This window comes from Mirounga angustirostris, unplaced genomic scaffold (genome assembly GCF_029215605.1).
Source record: "Mirounga angustirostris isolate CCGP_5_RB_7025 unplaced genomic scaffold, mMirAng1.0.hap1 SCAF_13, whole genome shotgun sequence".
Taxonomy (NCBI): domain Eukaryota; kingdom Metazoa; phylum Chordata; class Mammalia; order Carnivora; family Phocidae; genus Mirounga; species Mirounga angustirostris.
The window spans coordinates 39,075,390-39,097,829 of record NW_026991721.1 but is presented as its reverse complement, the minus strand read 5'-3'; the positions used below and the strand labels follow the sequence as shown (position 1 = coordinate 39,097,829).

General features: G+C 54.4%; 2 protein-coding genes across 2 annotated transcripts in view; one reads left to right on the top strand and one right to left on the bottom strand.

Moving 5' to 3' along the window:
- Positions 1 to 8,075, top strand: part of KCNC1 (potassium voltage-gated channel subfamily C member 1) — a 42,385-nt gene extending 34,310 nt beyond the window's left edge. Inside the window, exons 3-4 of the mRNA XM_064576780.1 lie at positions 5,716 to 5,904; positions 7,934 to 8,075. Coding sequence (XP_064432850.1) covers positions 5,716 to 5,904; positions 7,934 to 7,998 — 254 coding nt within the window. The 3' untranslated portion in view covers positions 7,999 to 8,075. The remainder of the gene's footprint in view (positions 1 to 5,715; positions 5,905 to 7,933) is intronic.
- A 142-nt stretch (positions 8,076 to 8,217) lies between these two features.
- Positions 8,218 to 22,440, bottom strand: part of SERGEF (secretion regulating guanine nucleotide exchange factor) — a 225,796-nt gene continuing 211,573 nt past the window's right edge. Inside the window, exon 11 of the mRNA XM_064576781.1 lies at positions 8,218 to 14,378. Within this exon, the coding sequence (XP_064432851.1) occupies positions 14,047 to 14,378 (332 nt within the window). The 3' untranslated portion in view covers positions 8,218 to 14,046. The remainder of the gene's footprint in view (positions 14,379 to 22,440) is intronic.

Sequence of the window (22,440 nt, the reverse complement as noted above, 5' to 3'; positions counted from 1 at the left end):
GGCCCCCCAGCCATGGCAGCCCTGCTCCCAGGAGCCTCCTAGCCCCTGGCCCCAGATCTCAGGGACCCAGAGAGCTCTGAGCTCGGGCAGTCTCTGGCTGAGGTGGGATTTGGGGGCCTCCCAAGCATGCCCTCAGGAGCCCAGATGCCCAGACCTTCCTGCCTTTCTCTCCCCAACCCCCCAGTCTGCCCTCCCTCCCTTCCCAAGTACTTGCCCTGGAGGTGCTGTCCTGCCATCCAGCCCTGTCCACCTTGGCTCCCAGACCCCTCTGAGCCTCCTCTCTCACCAGAACACTTCTCCTTCCAAAAGCTGGTGTGTGAGACCCAGATGATCTATCACCAAGGGGTGTGGTCCTTAAGGGACCTCCATCTCTGCATCACGGAGTCCCTTCCCATTCGCTTCCTTCTCTGCTTACAGCCACATACCTAGATGGGTACGGGGGTGTCTGTGATTGGGGGGGGGGAAGCCAGAGGTGAGGACGGCAAATGTGTGCGGAGATCTGACCCTGCGAGAATTGGGAGAGGTAAGACACAGCCCCCAAGGCCTTTCCAGCCTTGCTCCACCCCAAGGACAGGCAGGTGCCCTCAACAAAATCTGGGTTTTCCAATTCCACTTTGAGAATCTGGTTTAAGGCTAGATGTAGCCTGCTAGGCTCTGGGGTATCCCCTACCCCTCACCCCTCAGGGCCAGACCCCCAGGACTCAAATAAGGCCTCCCAGTCGTATCAGCAACACTGTCCCTCACCGCCACCTCTTGGTCTGTCCTGAAGCCTCAGGTCTGTGTGTCTGTGAGGGATGATCTGGTCTCCTCTGTATGGCTGGCATGGCCTCCATGGTTGGGGGATTTGTCCTGTGGGGGTTGCAGAGCCTCCTAGGGGGATGCCGGGAGGGCACCCCACAGTCAGGGGCTGCCTGGGGCTGATGGCCCAGGAGAAGCTGCTTATCTCCCAGAAAGGGTCTCCCTCCCCCATCTAGAGTGGGGGCCCTAGACCACCTGCTCTGGACAGCTAGGACTGCTCCCTCTGTCCTGCCATGTCCATCCACGTGTGTGTCTTGTCCATCTCTGCTCCTGTGATATGGGTTGGTCCTCTGTGGCTGCGTCCAGGGCTGTGGGGTCCCACCATAGGTGAGCAGGGTGCTGGCACGGGGGAGGGTTGGGGGCCAGACCCACTTTTTGCCCACTGGCATGGAGTGCAGCCGTGAAGTCCCAGGGAAAGTGCTATCTGGGCTCCCCAGGAGCGACCCTGCAGCCTCTGGGTCGTCTCTGAAGGGAGATTCTCCCCTGAGCAGCTGAGTGTGCAGCGCCCCCCGCCCTGGCCTTCCACCTTCCCCAGCCGGGCTGCAGTGGCTGCTGGGAGTGGCGGTAGTCCGCGGGGGAGGGAGGGTGCCAGGAGCGGGCAGAGGGGACAGACGGGGTGTGGGCAGGGGCCCTCCACACGGGCTGACTGAGTTGTTCGGGATAGAGGGCCAGGGTGGGCAGTGGGGGTCCGGAGTGGGGTCCTCGAGGCCCCCGGGGAAGCGAACCCGCTCTGAGGGCCAGGCATGGGTGTTCTTTTCTGTGTTGTTCACATTTTCTCTCTTTCTCTCTCTCTCCACTAATCATGTCTCTCTCTCTCTCCTCGTTTTGTTGCATGACTTGTGCCAGTTCTCGTGATTATACTCTGCTCGTGTCTCTCACAGACCGTCCCCCCTTAGCCTGGGACTTTTTCCCTGAGCCCCCGCTGGGCAGACCCCTTGGGGCTAAACCCAAGGAAATGCCAGCACCCCCCCCCCGCCCCAGCCCGGCGTGCGCGCCCCCCACCCTGGTGCCCGCTGCTGGTGTGAACAGTAAGTACGTCGGCGCTGCCCAGAGAGCAGGGCAGAAAAGCCAGCCGTGCTGGCCGAGGGCCCAGACACCGGGTTCTCCTTGCTCCAAAGTTTAAAAAAAAATGACCCTCTTGTGGATGCTCATCTATCTCAGCCCATTTCAAAGCCTGGAAACCATCTCTGTGAGACGCTGCCCATGCTGCCATTTCATCATTGCAGGCCGGCGGGGCGAGTGGGGGCCCAGGGGCCGGCGGGGCTCACGGCCTTCTGGGGAGCGGGTGGGAACCAAGGCTCCCGGGGGGAGGACAGGGTGGGGGCAGGAGGGCAGGGAGGCTTGGGTGCGCTGACACCTCTGGCCTCTTTCACGGGTCCCCCAGGTTTACAGAGTTGGCCCCTCCGTGGTTTCTCTCTCTCCCAGCCACCCCAATGCTCCCAGTTTCTGAGAGCACCCCAAACCGCAGATAAGCCACCTGCCTAGGGAGGCTGGCTCCTTCACAGAACAAGACCTGAACACACCCACCCAGTCATAGCTTCCCCTCAAAGGTCACCGTGGTTGAGAGGAGCAGCATGCCCCAGGGGTGTCCTGGAGTCTTTCCAGGGAAAGGTGTCCAGCTCACACCCACCTTGGGACACCTGATGGCTGCCCCTGCCCCCAGCCCCTGTAGGGAAAACCAGCCCAACTTGGTGCCCTTGAAAGGCCCAGGGAGCTCGATTCTCCAGGGGCAGGGCACTGAGGGGCAGAGCCGGCGGGCAGGGGCTCAGCACCCAGCACTCGGAGCCAAAGGAGGGGTGTCAGCTTCTACCACCCACCTTTGACCCACCCCCAGAACTACCGGCTATAGATACCTCCACCGACAGACAGACTCTGGCCGACAGAGAGACGGCAAACCCTGGCTCCCCTCCCAGACCGCGAGGCTGCTGGGTACGACTCGCTGTTTTCCCCTTGAGGACAATTTGTGCAGGGTACTAGGAGCCCCAGCTCCGCATCCTCATCCACTGTCACCTCCCCGATACTCCTTCCCTTCTCTCTCCCCGCTGCCTTCCTCCCTCGCCCCTCCCCTGGGAGGGAAGACAGGGGCCAGCCGGAATGGGAGGCAGGCCGGGGCTTGTCTGTGCGCACACGTGTGTGCCCACAGACACGCCCCAAGTGCTCGGCAGCTCCCAGGCCCCAGAGAGGCCCCAGGCACGTGGTGTCGGAGTTACCTTGGTAACTGGCCTTTCTGGTTCAGAATAAAGCGGGGAGTGAAGCCCCTGGGATTTGTCAAGAAACGCACTGTACGTGAAATGCTTTGCCATCTTGTACGACAGACTTTTTTTTTTAAGTTCCAAAATTATGATGGGATTTTTTTTTGGATTTGCTTTACGAATAAACCTGATTGGTCCATTTCTCTTTTGACTGACTGCCTCTTTGTAGTGACATGATGTGTACACGGGCCGTGATCCCACCCACGGGCACGCTGAGTGTGTGCACGTGGAGAAGGATCACTCGTGCGTGTAGTTACATGATGTGAACAGGGTCATGGAGGAGGGTCCCCTCTTTAGTCTTTCAGAGAGCCCCCCTCGTGTTCACACCCATGTTGGTGTTGCTTTCCCTTGAGGCTCTCCCTGCAGATGAAGTCTTTGAGGAAGCCCCCCGGGGGCCCACCGTGAGGACCGAGTTGCTCCACCCTGGCCTGGAATATTCTGCCTTGAGGGCAGAGAGCAGGGGGCAGGCTCCATCCCCAAGAGTGTTGGGCGGGAGCTGAGGTCGGACAGAGCTACCTCTGCCAGCTCCAGAGGCTTGCACACCTCTGCTCCTGGACCTGGGAGAGGGAGAGCTCCTTGCTCTGGCCACGCTTTGCCCCCCGCCAGATGTGTCCTCAAACCTCTTCCCAGGTTCCTTCTCAGGCTGTCACAGACGCCAAGACTCTTTACCTGCCCGAGTCCATCCGCCGCCGTTGTCTTTACACGTCCATTTGCTCTGCTTTGCCGGGACGCTGCTGTGAGGAGGCAGAGGAATGGGAGGCCCTCCCAAATCATGGCCGCTGTCACTGCCTCCTGCATACATCCCTGCTGTGCCTCCGCCAGCTGACCAGGCCCGCTGCGGGCAGAACAGGACGGCCGACACTCGCGTGACTGGTGTGGGGGGTCAGCGCTGGCTGAGTGACTAGCTTAAGTCTGCGTGGAGGATGGAGCAGATTGAACGGTTGAATTGGGTCTGTGTGGGGACAGAGGAGACCGTGTGACCAGGGTGAGTCTGTGTGGGGACAGAGGGGACCGTGTGACCAGGGTGAGTCTGTGTGGGGACAGAGGGGACCGCGTGACCAGGCCTGGTCTGTGTGGGGACAGAGGAGACCGTGTGACCAGGGTGAGTCTGTGTGGGGACAGAGGGGACCGCGTGACCAGGCCTGGTCTGTGTGGGGACAGAGGAGACCGTGTGACCAGGGTGAGTCTGTGTGGGGACAGAGGGGACTGCGTGACCAGGCCTGGTCTGTGTGGGGACAGAGGGGACTGCATGACCAGACCTGGTCTGTGTGTGTGGGGGGGGACATACAGAGTGACCAGGGTGAGTCTGTGTGGGGAGAGAGGGGACTGCGTGACCACGCCTGGTCTGTGTGGGGGCAGGGCATACAGAGTGACCAGGGTGAGTCTGTCTGTGTGGGGACAGAGGGGACCGTGTGTGACCAGGCCTGGTCTGTGTGGGGACAGAGGAGACCGTGTGACCAGGGTGAGTCTATGTGGGGGATGGGACATACAGAGTGACCAGGGTGAGTCTGTGTGGGGACAGAGGGGACCGTGTGACCAGGCCTGGTCTGTGTGGGGGCAGGGCATACAGAGTGACCAGGGTGAGTCTGTCTGTGTGGGGACAGAGGGGACCGTGTGACCAGGCCTGGTCTGTGTGGGGGCAGGGCATACAGAGTGACCAGGGTGAGTCTGTGTGGGGACAGAGGAGACTGTGTGTGACCAGGGTGAGTCTGTGTGGGGGATGGGACATACAGAGTGACCAAGGTGAGTCTGTGTGGGGACAGAGGGGACTGTGTGACCAAGCCTGGTCTGTGTGGGGGCAGGGCATACAGAGTGACCAGGGTGAGTCTGTGTGGGGACAGAGGAGACTGCGTGACCAGGCCTGGTCTGTGTGGGGACAGAGGAGACTGCATGACCAGGCCTGGTCTGTGTGGGGGGTGGGACATTCAGAGTGACCAGGGTGAGTCTGTGGGGACAGAGGAGGCTGCAGTGACCAGGGTGAGTCTGTGTGGGGACAGAGGGGACTGCATGACCAGGCCTGGTCTGTGTGGGGGGTGGGGCATACAGAGTGACCAGGGTGAATCCAAATGGGCGGGGGGCAGGATGAGTGATGAGATAGGGTATGTGTGGAGGACAATGTGAAGTGTGTGATGAGGTGGGATCCCTCAGTGGCGGGGGGGAGAGTTGATAGATGGGGTCTAGAAAGTGCTAGGGAAGCCTTGAGGAACTAGCTAGATGTGGATGGCCGGCAGCCAGGCTCTGGTCAGCAAGAGAGAGAGGTCTGAAAAGGCCACCTCTCTGGACTGGAGTTTTTCTGCGTGTCTGTCTTCTCCCTGAGCTTTGTGTCTGGCCCCTACCCATGACCGCATCCACACCATCCTGTCTCATCAGCCCTGCCTCGGGCCCTGGGCCCGGCCCCCAGCACCGCGCTTGCTGGACCCATCACCAACTCATCTTTTTGCAAACTTTGAGCAAACCCAGGAGCCCCCCCTTCCCTGCACTGTGGGCAGCCCACAGGCTGCCCGAATGAGCTGGGGACCCGTAGCCTCGTACTTCCCTCCATGGCCCACTCGCTTTTCTGTCCTCAGGGACAGGCTGCCCTTTGCCAATGCCCCACCTCTGGCCTGCCCCCTCCCCCACTAAACAGTTTTCAGTGTCTCAATAGCTTCTGCTTATATGTTTGAAGATTCCAAACTGAATGGGGAGGTGGCGAAGGCCGCGCTGGCGAACGAAGACTGCCCCCACATAGACCAGGCCCTCACTCCTGATGAGGGCCTGCCCTTTACTCGCTCGGGCACCCGCGAGAGATACGGACCCTGCTTCCTCTTATCAACCGGGGAGTACGCGTGCCCACCTGGTGGAGGAATGAGAAAGGGTATGTAGGGGAGGCGGGGGCACTCTGCATCAGCTGGGCCGCCTCGCGCTCCTGCAGGTGGGCGGGTGGGGTGGTGGGGGAGGGGTGCTGAGGGGCAGGCAGGCACGCTGAGGGGGGGCAAGGAGCAGAAAGAGCCCCCCCAGGGTTGGTCTCTGGAGGTCTGAGTCCCTTTCTCCCAAGTGGGATGTCAGGCTAGCAGAGAGAACCTGAGGTCCCGGTAGCTGGGGTTGGAACTGAGCTGAGGGGTAGGAAGGGGTTCGGGGACAGGCTGGATGACTACGGGGCTGTAACCCTCACGCAGGGGGTCACCTGGGGATGTGAGGGGAGCCTTGACTCCTCCGGGCTACTCCGGCAGATGGCAGGTGAGACCAAGAAGGCAAAGTGATCTCCCCTGTCCCTTGGTTGCAGAGAGCAACAGGGTGGGCCTGGCCTGGCCAGGACCCTGGGGTCTTAGCCACCCGAGGTCCATGTTCTGGAAGAGCACCCTTTAAAGAGAATCTGTAGGCCAGTGGGACGGGAGGCATGGAGAGAGGTGGCCTCAGGGCTTGGGGATGAGGCCAGTGTCATTGCAGAGGTAAGATGTGTGCTAGTCAGAATATTTGCTAGTGATAGTTAGAGAACTCGCCGAGAGAAGGTTAAGCAGGACTCTGCACAGCACCTTGCATCCCTGGTCACAGCCCCGGGTGTGGTTAGCGCCCCCTTGTGGTTGGTGAAGGCTAAGCTCCACGGTGGCCTCTGTTCAAGGTCTCCTTTTATCAGACCCTTATCTGAGGCTGACCCCCTGGGGTGAAGACTTCTCCTAGAGCTTGAGCATGGGCTGGAGAGAAGCTGGAGGCGGGGGCCCAGAGCACCCTAGCTCCAGGCTTCGGGCATTGGCCTGGAAGGTAGAGGAAGCCATCCTCGGCCAATCGGACTGGCTGGGCAACTCATGCATGTCTGGGAGTGCCTCACAGGCTCACACGGGACGCATGCTGACCGGAGTGAGCAGGCTGGGCCGGAGCCATAGCTGGTTTTTTTAGAGCAATAGTTGGTGTAGCCTGTGGCCATGCACGACTGCTCCAGTATTTGAAGCGGTTCAACAACACACAAGGAGAAAACACAGAATTTAAAATAAAGGGCCAACCCAAGCCCAGGAGAGGAGAGGCACCTACGCTGAGATGGGGAAGTCCTTCTGGTCGTTGGTGCTTAGTGTGCCCACCTGATCCGGGCTGGCTCCCGCTCCCTTGCCCTGCCTGGAGGTCCCTCGGACCCCAGTGCGGCATATACCCTGCCCGCATGGTGCTGCATGGTGGAGGGCTGCGGGCCTGAGGCGGGCCCATCCTTGGCACCTTCCATGGATAGGCCTGATGCTCCCCTTCGCAACTGGCTTCTCCTGGGTGGAGGCTCTAGGATCCGAGGAGCAGGGGTGGCCCAGGGGAAAGAAGGGGAAAGCAGGGAGGCTTTGTGTGTGCTCTGCCTGGTAAGTTCTCATGGGCTGCCTGTCTCCTTCATCTTGAATGCTGGGTCAGTCTGGGTGGCCTGAAAGAGCAGACAGGAGAGTCTCTTCACTGTGCTTCCAGAAGCCCAGGGAGAGTGGGACAGAAGAAGCCCCATCTCCCTGTAGTGGCTGAGGGAGCCCAGTGGCAGCCACCGTCCACAGGTGGGACCTGCTGCCCAGTCCCAGAGAGGCGGGGGTGCCAGAGTCTTTGGGAGGCACGAGGGATGAAGTGCCCCCACCCCCATCCACCCGGCCCTGTTCTCATGGAGTCATGACAGCGTTGAGGACTTGCTTTTCTCAGGAGAATTGCAGTGCCTCAGCCACATGCAGAGTAGGAAAGTTAGGGACTCGACCCGATCCCCAGGAGGGAGAAAGAGAGGCGCGCTGGGCCGGCTCACTGCATGGGAACACCACGCCAGCTGGAGAAGACTCTGCCTGCCTCTGCATGCGGCTGTTCTGTCTTTCCTCCTCCTTCCTTAAAAACTAAGTACCAAGCGGGATGGGAAAGCCAAGAAGAGAAGCTCAAGTGTTAATTGTATTCTTTACATACAGATCTTTGCAAAGAAAGCCCTGTCATTGCTAAGTATATGCCGACAGAGGCTGTGAGAGTGACTTGACCAGGCGGCTTGGCCGAGGACACTGGTGGCTATTAAGCATCTGGGTGGACCAGCAGCCCCTCCTCACCCTCGGACAGAGTAAATTCACGCCATGCAGGTTTGCCGGACGAGTCCGAGTGGCCCAGGTCTTGTACTAGGACGGACGTAGCTTTTTCTACGGCCAAATGGTAACTGACCGTAGAGGATTTCTTTTCCTTCTTTTCTTTCTTTCTTTCTCTCTTTTTTTTTTTTTTTTTTTACATTTTATTTTATTCGGGGAGGGAGGTGGCGGGGTTCCTTAGCATGACTTGCATGAAGTTAAACAGAAAACCCAGCAAACCAAACCCACCAACCCCCTGCAACTGTAACGATCACCCTAAACAACAACAAGAAAAAAAAAAAAAAAAAAAAGCAAAAGTCCTCTATTTTCTTTCAAAGCTCTTTACTTTTACACACGTTGCTGGAGCCAGACTGTAACGGCATTTGGTAGAAACCTGTACGTTTCTGGGGGTGGGTGGGGTGGGGGTGGGGATGGGGAATGGACGGCTTCCCTTTTTGTACACGAGCTCGAGAGTCAAGGTTCCAAAAAGGGCAGTCGGTCAGTCATTGGTCATATTGACCTCACCTTCATAGCGCATCTCTCACGCGGAAACTGAGAACTTTGCTCCAAATAGAATTGTGGAAACGTGCACTGCTGCTTTCTTCCCTCTCTGTCTGGCCTGCTTGTGACCCAGCGGACGTCTCCGCAAGACCCCTGACAGCGGCTAGTCTAGGCTGATTCTATCATCTTCTTGGTGTGTAGATCCAGTGTGACCAGCTCTCATAACAAGTTGTTCGTAGTAAATAATCCGCACCGTACGGATCTTCCGAGTGTTCCTTTAGAGCACCAAACGATCAGGACCACGGGAGGGGCGGCCCTCCTCTACCTTTATTAAGGCACAACCTGGCATTGTATGCAATTTAGTACTTCAGAGTAAAAAACTGCATGCCCAATGTTATGCAAAGCGATTCTAGCATGAAATAAATTTTGTATCATGGTTTCTGTATAGTCTAAAGCAGATTTGTTTTCCTGAAGCAATCGGAGGTTTGCAGAGACCCACTTCTGCATCTTGAATAAATATAGTATTTTCCCAATAGAAACAGAGGACAGTAGCTTGGCTTTGATCTGATTCTAAAATTAGTGGTGGGGTGGGGGGTGGGGAAGGATGATATTTTTGAAAAACACATGCTTGAGTTGAAAAAAAATGCAACATCTCGAGCTTTCACTGCAGCTCGCAACATTTCCTGGAAAGAGAGCAATGCTGCTTTAGCTCAACACCCTCCCCTCCTTGGGCCCTGGCCCTCAATAATAAAAAGCTGACTTTTGAGATGAAGCACGGATTCTTGGATTTTTATTGCCCTGGGCAGTGTCGCAATTCGGTTCTGCCTGTCATCAGGCCTGCTGGGCTGGGCTGGGCTCGGGTAAGCCTGAACCCTGGCCCCAAGGTGCTGGCTGTCCCTCCTGCTGGGAAAAAACAGGCTCTTCCAGTTTGGTCTGGGGCGGAGACAGTTCTCAGAAGGGATGGGGCATACCAAGACTTGACCCTAAAAGGAGCACATCCTCTAGGGGGTTCGCTGACGCGGAAACTTCTCTGCGAGTCCTGCCATATTGATGACTCCTTGAATCTGGCCATGTCAGAGCCCGCAGTCCCTGTGCAGACCTTCGTCACGTCCCTCGTAGGGCCATTCATGAATCTGATGGTGACAGAGGCAGGGGACTGACTGACAGGTCTGGGTGCCCTGCCCAGCTGCACCCTGCTGGGTCCAGTTTGCCAGACCACCTTACTGCACACATCACACTCAGCCAGGAGGCATCTTGAAGGGGAGGAGCCCTCTCTCAGGGATCTTGATCTGCACGGGTTGTTCACTTGGTTTCTCATGAGGGATAGAGTAGGGACTGGGTTCCAATTCTTTTCTTATGCATTGGAGAATCCAGGAATGTTCAGGTGGAAAGTCCCTAACGGTCATGGCCGTCAGCCTCTGAGCATTTTATAGATGAAGTGAAGTCCACAGAAGAGAATGGTCTTCCCAGGGCCACAAACAAGTGGGTGTCAGTCTCCCTGGATTTCAGCTCCCTTGATGCCCCCAGCATGGCCTGAGTCAGCCGTCAGATGGGTGGGTGGGAGGCTGAAGGTGGGTGTGAGTTCTCATCCAGCAGTGCCTTGTCCCCTCGGAGGCTTTGCCTGTGTGGCCCAGGAACCAAGGGCGGGGGGTTGGTGGGGCAACGGGTACAGTAAGGCCCAAGGGGCCATGTAGCCGAAGAACTGCCAGGTCACACTATGTGTGTCACAGCCGTTCACAAGTATCGGGATGTGAAAGCCAAGCAGCCTCAGCTGCCGCAGGGAACACCGTGTTCACTCTACTGGGAGCCCGCTTGGAGGAAGCACCTCTGGTGGCCTCCAGTGGACTAAACACAAAGCCATTTGCAGTGTGGGTTTTCCGGGACATAGTAGCTAATGGGGAAAAGAGATGAACATACACCGAGCGTCTGCACATGGGGGGCATCTGGGAAACATGGTCTGATGACAGCCCACAGTAATTCCACCGGCCCGTTTTAGAGGCTAGAGGACAGGTGCAGAGAGGCTAAGTAACTGGCCCAACGGCACCCAGCCAATGAAAGATGAAGGAAGATTTTAACCTAGGCGGGCTGACTCCAGGGCTCAGGTGAAGCCGTCACAAGCTAACTGGGGTCTTCCTGGGACTGGAATCTGGAACTGATAGGAACACTAGCGTGGCTGGTCCTAAATCCCAGGGCCCTCAGGACCCGGCCTCCTGCCAGCCTTCATAAAGCACCGTGGGTATGAGGGAAGCGGCCACTTTACATGCTGCTCAGAGCCTTCCGTACACACGTCTGGCCACCTCACTCTCCTGCTTGAACACCTGCCCTTACTCTCTCTGACCGTCCCACCATGTCCCACCTAATGTGCTAACTCCCAAGTCCCATCTATGACTAAGCCTCTTTCCTCGGAACTGGCAGGTGCCCGGGGGGCGGGGGGCGGGGGGCAGGGGTGAGGAAAAAGCACTTTCCTCTGAGCCCCGGGCCCAGATTCACCTTTGCAAGCACAGCCTCATCTAGTTTGGATCTGACAGCCTACTGGAACCAAGAGGGTATCTCTTGGGGGTATCAAGGGAAGGGGGGTGCCTGTGGCCCAGAAGGGAGAGTATGTGGCAGACAGGTGAGGGTATGAACAGCCCACTCACACCTGGAATGTGGCGACCATACACAGTGTCCGCAGACGCCAGGCCCATGACCTGTGAGCACACGGTGGGGCTCGCGCCCCCCTTCTGTTCCCTTTCTCCTTCTCACTCGGGAGGAATACAAAGGCCAATCTACTTGGCCTATCAGAAAAAAAGGAATTTTTAAAAATGGTTGGGTATTTACTCGCATTGGCCCCCATGGCACATTAGCTAACCCGGCGGAGGATACTGACCTTCACTATCACCTAGTTCTGACTGCACGGTACAGTTCTCACCCACGTGTAAGAGACAAGCAGAGGGCAGGCGGGTGGGAGGGCGTGTGACCCCCTCATTCAGCCTCCCCACCCCATGGTGGCCCTAAGAGTGTACTCATCAGTTCATTCGTTAACACTTCCCGGGCACTTCCTCCGTGGATCAGGGCCCATCCTTGGTGAAGGGGTTCCAGAATCCACCAAGACCGGGTCCCTTGCTCTCGAAGAGCCCAGGGTCTGTCTGGAATGAGGGGCGTGGACATCTCCAAGTCTGAGAATGACCACAGGAATCAAAGGGTCTGGAAAACATCTGAGCGACCCTGTCGACAGCCCCCTGGAATTTCCGGGCACTCATCAGGCCCAGCGGACGGGCTTGCAGAAAGCCCGGCGGCTACCGTAGGGAAGGCACAACGGAGGAACCCGAGGTGACGGAGCCATCCGCGGTGTCGTCTAGAGCCGGGAGCCATTCACTGCGCTGTGTGCGGATGGCCTGCGCCCGCAGGCCTACAAGAAGGCTCTGAATCAGCTTCTGAGCCAGTCTGAGGCTCAGGGCTGACGCAGCCTGCTCGTTTCAGGCTGGGAAGGGGCCCTGAGACGCGTCTTTCTCGGGAGAGGCACCGGGGCTCAGCAGAAGACTTGGACCTGGGACTTCTTCCAGCCGGTGCTGAAGGAGGTGGGAGGGAAGCCCATGCTGCGGGAGACAGCGTGCTGGCTCCCTGTGAGCAGTAAGCCCGTCTGGGAAGTATGGGCCTGGGTACTATGCCGTGTGGGGCTGCTTTCTGACCTGTGTGTCTGATGCCGATCATTTCTCCTGTAGGACCGTGGCGGGCGGCCAGTAACTGCGGGCTTGCTCCAGTATGAGTCATCTCTGGGCCATCCAATTGCTCCACCTCTGAACCGGGTGTAGGAATCTTGGCAAGAGCAGCTCCGAGTGCACAGAGATGTCCTTCTCATTGCAGAAGCGCTTAGAGCCCATTCGAGCCTCTGCTGGTTCTGGGAGGTGGGCACCAAGGGCTTTGCTGGCCAGCGCAGTGCTGTTTCTAGGATACAATGTCGGGAGCAGGACTCCATGCACTGGTGTTCAAGGGCAGCCAAGGGCTATGGGTGGTCTCTGGGTTCAGGCCTGGGCAGCTCAGGATTGCCCCATCCCCACTCCACTGAGCCAACCCACTCCTGGTCCCAGGGGTGCCCCTCATCTGCCCCCCTGGTCTGGCTCAAGGCTCTGGATGGCTCACCTCCCAATTAGGACCCTGGGCCAGGAGTGAGGTATGTGGCCCCTTCCCCTTTACAGGCCTCTGTTTTCCCAAATGAATAATGAAAATGTCGGATAAGACCAGTGCTTTCAAAACTTTCTCAAGCACCCCTTGTCAAGTGAAATCTCGTGTGAAGCCCAATATATAATATAGATGAAAATAAAACTGCTGTGAATAAGGTGGAGGGTGGGGACCCGGACCTCTGTTCCCATGGCTTTCCCTCACCCATGGCCCACCCGTTGGCCTCTGAATTCTCAGGAGACTTCTGGGGCTCTAACAAATGCACTTTGAAGGCCTCTAGGCTAGGAGGTCATCTCTCTGGTCCTCTGATGTCCTGGGGTTTTGTAACTTCCTAAAGCTTAGCCCTCACAGAGCCAATAGTCTCCTGAGTCACAGAGGGAAGGTGGTGTGGAACAGGCCACAGACTGGGCTAGCTAGCTGGCAACACTGCGACACAGTCCCCCCAGAAAAGCCATTTTCTAAGGCAGAGAGGCACTATGTCCCCCCAAGTCACAGCTGTCACCAGGGAAGCCTGGGGCCTATGGTCTGGCCTGGTCCCCATTTTACCTGAAGGCCCTCCTCCTGCAGAGGCAAGGAGGGCCGAGGGGCAGATGTCAGGGGTTAGGGTCAGCCTCCCCTTCCCATGCTGTGGCCCATCCCTCATCTGAAACTACACAGCTTGGCTATTAATTATACAGACCAGATCCAGGCTCCTGCCTGGCTCGGATGAAGACACCGATCTTCTGAGAGTTCACTGGTTCTAGATTCCCTTGTCTGTCCCAGGCGTCTCCTCTGTTAGGTCTTCCCAGAATTCCTGTCTCTTCTTCCCCTCACTCATTGCCACTTCCTTCCAGCCCCCTGTCCAGAGCCTTCTCCCTTCTCCCGGCACCTAGTCACCAAGACAAGAACTTCTTCCCGTCCGAGTACCCACCTGCCTGACCAGGGTACCTCCATCTCCTCGAACCATCCAGGCCCTGAGAGTCGAAGGCTGCTGGACCATAACAACCGTGGGGAATGGGGCTGGGTTTTCTGTCCCCACCAGGTGAAAACAGGCCTGTTTTCCATGTCCTTTGGTGATTCTAGTTTAAATGTCGCTTAGAGACCAGATTCCCCAGCCATGCAACCAACTTGGGTTCTTGTTATTGCCTTCATGAGGGTCCTTGTTCCCATCTGTCTGTGTCCTTGAATCCCAGACACTGGCCAGGCGGCCTCCCATCGTCCTGGCCTGTGGTCAGCCTGGCCTGTGGTCAGCCCAACCATAGGGCCTCCAGGACCCTACAACCTGACCAAGCAATCCTCTGGGAACACGTTGGGTGGGAAAAGTCACTTTATTTAAGGGCCTCTGTCACAAGCCCCCCATTTCTGGACCTGCCGGGCTGGCTCTGGGTAGAGGTGTCCGGTTGCCTTTCCTTCCGGTTTCTCTCTTTGTCCCTGGCTTCCTGAGATTCAGCGTCCTCAGGGGCATCCAGGGAAGAGCCAGTGACCAACTGAGGGAGGGCCGGCAACTGGCAGAGGGCCAGGGAGTGGCCAGCCCCACAGCCCACGAGGAGTCCCAGTGATGACTGCAGGGCCTGCACAGGCTTCGGGGCCCAGATGTTGGCTTCAGAGCCATCCCCGCACATGCCGTGTTCGTTCCAGCCCCAAGAGTAACACGTCCCTCCTGTGAAAGAGAGAGAAGACTGCTCTAGAAGAGGTTTTGGGAACAGGGCTGAAACACTCACCCTGGGGGCACAGGGAGCACCATAAACCCCAGTTTACACATGAAGAAACCAAAGTTCAACCACACTTGGTGGCATGCTCACTACCCCTGCTTCCACCCTGCCCCCCAGGGCCTTTTCAGTGTCTCCCACTCCCACCAACCCACAACCATCGCCGGCCCAAACCTGGCTTTCCTCCTTGGCCCTTCCCTCACTATAACCTCCTTTACCACCGGCCCCAACCCACCATGATCCCAGACCTGCCAACTCTGCCTTCAGAAATACTTCAAATCCTTCCAGGTCTCTCCATCTCCGCTGCCATCGCCTGATTCCGACCCCATTCTCCCACACATGAAGTCATGCCAACAGCCAACAGACGAACCGGGCCGCTCACCATCCACCCCAATCTTCAACGAGAGTCTAGGTGATCTCTGACAACTGCAGGTCTGATCATATCACTCCCCAGCTCCAAAGCCTTCAGGGACTTCCCATACACTTCAAGGCCTTTCCTCGGCCTGCGAGGCCCTGAGCGATCTGGTTCCTGACTACCTTGCTGGCCTCCCTTACGAAACTCTCCCCCCACCCCGCTGCATTCCAGAACCCGTGCCTTCTTCCACTTCCTTATGTAGGCCTCGTAGAGCCTTTCTTTCTCTTGAGACCCTCTCTATACTGGGTTCCAGACCTCCTCATCCTTTAGATTCCAGTTAAATGTCGCTCCACAGCCAGATTCCCTGGCCACCCAATCCAACTTGGATTCTTGTTATCACCCGTGGACTCTCCCCTCATGGGGGCCCTCGCACTTTGCGGTGGATCGATGACTTGTGTGGTGATGTGTGGTGACTGGTCCCTCTCACTGGGCTAACTGCTCTACAGGAAGGGAAGGACTGTGTATGTCCCGTTTACTGCTGTATCCCTAGCCTGGTGCTCAATAAGGGCTCACTGATGGGGTAAAAGATTGAACAAACTCAGTCATAGAGCCAGAGAGTCTGCAGGCCAACATTCAAGGGCAGATTTCTCCAACAGCCTGTGATGTCCACACCCCATCATATGCCCTCTTTCTAGCTTTTAGATCCTTTCCTAGGCCAAACTCACTCATATTTTTCTATAGTCATTAAAAATATTTTTTGTCCAGTTTATTAAACTAATACATCTTCATGACAAAAAATGGAAAATATGGATGAGTGTAAAGAAAAAGCAGACTTTGAGTCTTGCCATTAGTATGAATATTTTAGTGAGACCTTTAATTTGTGAAATTTGTAAATATTTGTGTATATTTTGTCCTGCTTTCGTCCCTTACTATTAGAACACCGGTATTTCTCCACAGAACCACAAATTATTCAAAAAGTAAATTAAAAATACTTTGAAATTTTGAAATTGTTCAATATGCAGAAAGGTACAAAAAATAATTTAACAGAAAAGACACATACCCCATCCAGACTTAGAACATTAGTCAACATTTTGCTGTATCTGCTTCAACCCTCCCCTTAAAAAAAAAAAAATCAATCATAAAGAAACAATCTAAGCCCCGCCTCCTATTCTTGCCCTCTAGCCACTTCTCCCAGCAAAGAGCCACTGTTTCCAAGCCGGTGTTCATTACTGGTATACTGGTTTTATACTTCCTACCTATATGTCCTTAAATACTGTGTAATGTTTTTAGGTTGTTTTAAAGATTTACATAAATAGTATCATTGAGATATCTTTTTTATACTTGCTCTTTACACTCAGCATTGTTTTTTGAAATTTATATGAGTCGATAGTTAGAGATCTAGTTCATTTATTTTAACTGTGCATAGTATCCCATTACGTAGAGGTCAGATTTTACTTATCCATTTCCCTTCTACTGGACAGTTCTTTAATGACTGTTGCTATTTTATTATGCAATATATAATGTACAACAATATTATACAATAATAGTAATTTGGCTTCTATTATAAGCAGCACTACCATGAACCTTCTTGAGCATGTCTCCTTGGTGTTTGCGCAGGGTTGGTCCCTAGAAGTGTGAGGGTGGTGGAGTCATGTGTTTGGATTTCGGTTTGGCCTAACGGCTGTCCACACCAGCTGCAGTCACGTCCAGCCCCATCAGCGATGGATCTGAATACTTCCTCTTTGTCTTTAGACTCTTGCTATTCTGCTAAGTACAATGCATGAATCTGCATTTCCCTGACTACTAGTGAGAGGGATTGTCACTTCTGTATTGCCCTGAGTTGCCTCTTCTTATGAATGGCCTCTGCACATTCTTTACCTGTTTTTCTTTGTTTGCCCTTTTCTTACTGATTTGTAAGCTTTTTTGTGTATTCTTTTATTTACATGAATCTTCATTGTGCTATGCATTCTAAGTGTCTTCTCCCACAAGTCCATGGTATGTCTCTTCACTTCGCCTCTGGTGTCTTTTGTTAAACAAATTCCTTCAAAATGACTGCCTAATTGTCCACTGTGGAGATTCAACAGTTTCCTTAACCTGTATCCTATTATCAGACACACAGGTTGTTTCTAATCTTTCATTATTTGGAATAATATTCCTATGAACATCTTTGCATGTGAATTTTTGTCTATCTAATTGCTTTCTCAAATTAGATTCTTAGAATGGGAATTTCTCGTCAACTGGCATGGACTTTTTTGAGATTCCTGGGTGCTGTTTTGAATGCTTCCACAGTATTTTCTCAGAAAGGCCACCTGAATACAACTACAGCAACCTGGGGAAGTCTCCATTTCACTCCAGAATTGCCAGTATTTATTGCTTATTATAATGTTTAAAAATCTTCTCTAATTTGAAGACAGAGAAAGTATCTCATTGTTTTTATTGGTACTTTACTGCCATAGAAACTGAAAAATAATTCTTATGTTTCTCATATATTTGTATTTCCTCTTTTGTGTACTGTCTGCTTCGTATCTTTTTTCTGTTTAGTATAGAAGGCTTTAAGTGTCAGGCCCAAGGGCCAGATGGTCTGGGTTCAAATCCTAGTTCCTCCATTTATTTTTTTATTTTTTTAAAGATTTTATTATTTATTTGACAGAGAGAGAGACAGCAAGAGAAGGAACACAAGCAGGGGGAAGGGGAGAGGGAGAAGCAGGCTTTATGTCGAGCAGGGAGCCCGATGCAGGGCTCGATCCCAGGACCCTGGGACCATGACCTGAGCTGAAGGCAGATGCTTAGTCTGAGCCACCTAGGCGCCCCTGCTCCTCCATTTACTAGCTGAGTGACCTTGGGCAAGTTACTTAGCATCTCTGTGCCTCAGTACCTTCATCTGTTAAATGGGGACTATAGTACTGTTACCATAAACTTGTTTACAAGAATTAAATCAGTAAGTACGTATGAAGTACTTAGAATGGTGCCCGGCACGTAGTATCGTATAAATATTTGTTATTGTTCTCTGTTAAGAACCTTCTTGTTTTAAAGATTTTTGTTTTAAGAATATTAATTCTTTCTCTGCCATATCTGGCATAAATATTTTTTCTCAGTTCGACTTAAAATCTTGTTTTGGGTCTTTTGATATAAAACATAAGCTTTTTGGTTCTTTATAATAAAATTCATTGATCTTCTATAATTTCTTCTACTGCTTCTAAGAATTGAAAGCCCATCCCTCTCCTATCAGGAAATATTCTTTTTTGATTTTTCAATGATTTTATTTATTTTTTTTTAATCTTTACATTTCACTCTTTATCCACTGAAAATCTGTTTTTCACAGGGGGAGGCTGGCTGGCCCGGGATTACCCTTCCCTTTCCTTCCCCCCAGTAGGAAGGCAATCGCTGGCCAAAAGCTTGGGTTTGGGGGAACACAGATGTCTCCCTGTTTGGCCCACGGGTGAGGAAATGCCCACAGAGAGGACGGGCCCCGGGTTGTGGCTCCTACAGTGGTGTGAGGCCCGAGGTGGGGAAGTGCAAGCGGCTTGGTACCTTTGGGCCTCGCTTAGCACCTGGCGTGGGCTTGGTGCCCGGCCCCGGGGAGTGGCAGCAGCTGACAGTCAGCAGGAGTGCCGGCGGGAGGAAGGCGGAGCTGAGCCACCCCCGCACCCCCGTCTGCAGGACGCGGCACACCGGCTGGCAGGTCCCTTCCCTCCCGCCAAAGGACACTCGCCCCGAGGGCCCAGGCCAGCCAGAGGCCTGCAGCCAGGGCTTTCATGCCACTGGGTCAAGAAGCCTGGCCAAGGGCCAGAAATTTCCTCCCCTGATCCTTCCGAAGAAGCCTACTTGAAGTTAGGTGTTTTATATTCTTCATCTCATTTAATTCCAACAACCCCAGGAGGCAGCCGTGTCTCAGGGACTATCCCCCTTTCACAGAGGCTGACGCAGAGGTACCAGAAACCGGGCAGTGCGCCTCCAGAATCCGGGCCGACTCTGCATATGATACACCAGGCCTTGCCAAATTCATTCTAAAAAGGCGGATAGTAAATATTTTAGGTTTGAGAGCCTCATTTGGTTTCTGTTGCCTATCCTTCCTCTTTATTGCAACCCTTTCAAAACCATTCTTGGCTTGCAAGGCCATCCGAAACAGGCCACAGGTCAGATGTGGCCGGTGGGCCGTCCTCTGTCAGCTGGTGGCACACACGTCCAATATACACTCTTTGCTGTGGGCTGTGCTAGGCTGTCCTGGGTCCCACACTCCCAGACATCCGCGTGATCATGGTAGCTCTGTCCCTGTCTCTGTCACAGGGCTGCTGGGGGAGGGCTGCATGAGGTGACATATATAATGCCCCAGCACGGTGCCTGACACTTGGTGACAGCTCATGCCCACGAATGAAGAGACCACGGGGAAAGGAGGGCAAGGCAAGAAAGACCACGCCGGGGTCCAACAGCAGAGAGGACAGGGAAGGGCACCGGCAGATGGGAAGGCCTGACGTGGAAGGACAAGAAGCTTAGAGTTTCTGAACACTTTACACAAACTTCCTATGGGAAAAAACCAGGCTGCTGAACTTTGAAAGATTAGCTATCCCCTGAAGAGAAGACACCTTTAAGTACCAGCCCCTCCAGTGTTTTAGCATCGGTTTCCTATATCCCCCTCCAGCCTCAGCGAGACGCTACCGCGCAGGCCGTCCTCATAAGGAAGTGAGAGGGAGAAGAACGGCCTACAGTAGGCCTCTCCCTAAGCTACCTGGAATACGGAACACCCAGTTTAAGACAGGTGGGTTACAGGATGATTCCTGGCTTTACAGAGGGCTCTCTGCCGCATGCCTGCCACTTACCAGGTCCTCGAGGCACGGAAACCCACCTGATTGATCCAGATCTACTTTACTGGCCTTGAGGCACATGGCTGGGCCTTGGGTGGAAAGACCATAGTTACTGGGGGATTCCCTAGCCTCTTAAGAGTTCAGAGCCCCTGCTCATGGGGCTCAATGGAGTTGGCCTGAGCCAGGCTGTGACGAGTGCTGGGCTTGTGGCCCACCACACTTGCGTCAGCCCAAGAGCCCTGCGGGCAGTGGAACCTAGGGACTGGCAGGGTCCTGGCACAGGCTGGACACAACACTCAAATCTGTTCAGGCCTTGTGGCACCTGCCTGAGCTTCTTGGCAACCTGGGTCCTTACAGGGCCTTATGGTGCCGGGATTATAGCCCAGTGCTAGGCAGGAAGCCGCATTTCTGCTGGGGAGCCTTGCTGAAGAGGGGCAAACACCTGAGCATGTGTGGTAAAGCTTCATTCCGAGCCACATGATGAAGACTACATTTCCCAACCTCTCTTGCAGCTGGGTATGGCCAATGAGATGTCAGCCAGTAGGTTCTGTAATAGCTTACGGCGCCCGGCCTTCAGAGATGGATGGCATGCACCCTTTGCTCCTTGTTCTATCTTGTCACTGGGAATGTGGACGTGGTGGCTGGCGCTCTAGCTGTCGTCTCAGACCACGAGGATGAGGGCTGCCACCTCGGGATGGTGCTTCCCAGTCCCACACAAATGGCACTTAATCACCACAGCAACCTCTGAGGTGTTACGACCTCCGTTTTAGAGAGGAGGGAATGAGGCTCAGAGGGGTGAGATAACTTGCTCGTGGGCACACAGCCATTCTGAGCCAGGACTAGAATCCATAACTCCCAAGTCTCAGGCGCCTTCACTAATGCCAAACCATGTGAAGTGTAAAAAAAAATCACTGAATGCTTAGTGTATGCCAGGCCCTGTGATAAACAGTTCACTGAATCCCCCCAGCAAGACCGTGAGGTACAATCTAACATTATCCCCGTTTTCCAGAGGGATGGCACGCACCATGCAAGGTAACACAGCTGGTAAGAAGCAGAGCTGGATTCAAACCTGGGCAGTGTGACCCCGGGGCCTCTTCTGTTAACATACTGTCCTCTCTAGCAAACACCGTGCTCCCCAGGTAATTAGGGAAAGATACAGAGTAACAGCCCACCTGCGTGGGGACCAGGTCAGCGGCGGGAGGCAAGAGCTGGAGCTGGTGAGAGAAGCACTCTGCAGAGGGGCACAAAGCTCACTGATCCCTTGTGAGCGCTGGGGCCTAGGCCTGAGGAGGCCGCGCAGGCCCTGCCCCTCCCACCTCGGCCAGGGTGGAGAAGGGAGGGAGGAATGTGGGCAAAAAGCCGGGCAACTGAAGGTTCGCCTTGTCTCCTGTCAAAGACCTCGAGCCTCAGGAGGGGCCGCTCTTCTGTCATTCCAGGCAGAGGGGGACAGGACGGGTGAGGTCTGAGTACCCTCCCGGAGAAGGCTCTAGATTCAGGAAGCTGGTAAGTGTCAGTGTGGCCCCAGATGGCCTGGGAGCTGAGTACATTTCGGAAAGACTTCTGAGTGTCCAGCCATCAAGCTCACGTGGATCCCACCCCTCTGGAGGTAACTGCTGGGGTGCTCCCTAGGGTCCTGCTGCGTGAGCAAGGAATGGCGTGTGAAGAATCCAGAATTCAGGCTTCCTGAAGTGTTTTAGGTCTAGGTGGTGACTTGAGGATAGAAGGAAGTTCAGGTTCTCACCCTCTCTTGCCTGGACAACTCTAACAGCGACTCTATCCTTTACGCAGAGGTGGCTGGCCCGGGTAGGGGGCTCAGACAGGAGCACAGCGTGGACTAGCTCCTGTGGACAACCTCCCATCTCCCACCACCAAGGAGCCCAAGACCAGCATTCTTAGCTGGCTCTCCAGGCCTCTGTGGTCTTGGCTGTGTCACTCCTCTTCCCAAGGCTCTGCTCCAGCCCCACAGCTTGCTGCTGCTTCCCGAATTCACCCAGGCCTTTCACACTGTCATGATTTTGCTCAGACATGTGGGCATGTCTTCCGCTTAGGCCCTGTGTGGGACACAAGACCTAGAAGAGGAAAATTCAGTTCCTGCCTTGGGGCCTCCAGTCCACTGGGGAAGACAGCCATGAGAAAAGAGGATGGTGGGGCCCCAGGGTCTGTGTTCACACAGAACCATGCACAATAATGTTAACTGCAACACTGTTTGTAAGTGCAAAAGACCAGCGGGGGGGGTGGGGGGGGTGGGGGGGGGGGCGGAGGCGGATGGAGGCAAAATATTCATCAATAGAGGAGGGTTTAAAGAAACTATGATTTGCCCCTACTACCTAGCTACTGTGCAGCTATTAAAAATAAGGAGGTAGCTCTCTATGGCCTGATGTGAAAAATATCTAAGACATTTTAAAGAGAAAATCAGTTGCAGAACAATATAGAGTATGATTCAATTTATGTAGATCCCCTATATATGTCTAGATGTACAGATCTTGAGGAATACATCCCCAACTGAGAAGAATCTCTGAGAAAGAGAGGGAGAAATGGGGGGAAAGGGTGACCAAGATTTTGTCATTTGTTCAAATACTTTAAAAAGTAGTAACAAAGGATGATGATAAAAAGAAAAACCAACAGCATCTCTAAGGGACAGAGGTAGCACAGAAGAGGATGACATCCTCTGTTGGGGAGGGGAGATGGGTGTCACTGAAAGTTCCAGAAGTTACTTCTTAGCTGGGTTTTGAAGGACGCGTAGGAGTTCACCAGTCTTAGAGGGTACCCACTGAAATTTGCCCACTCTGAGTTCCTTTCATTGATCCCAGTGGCATTCTGTTTTGCTGCAGAAGTGAACGGTGGCTGGGTGTAGGG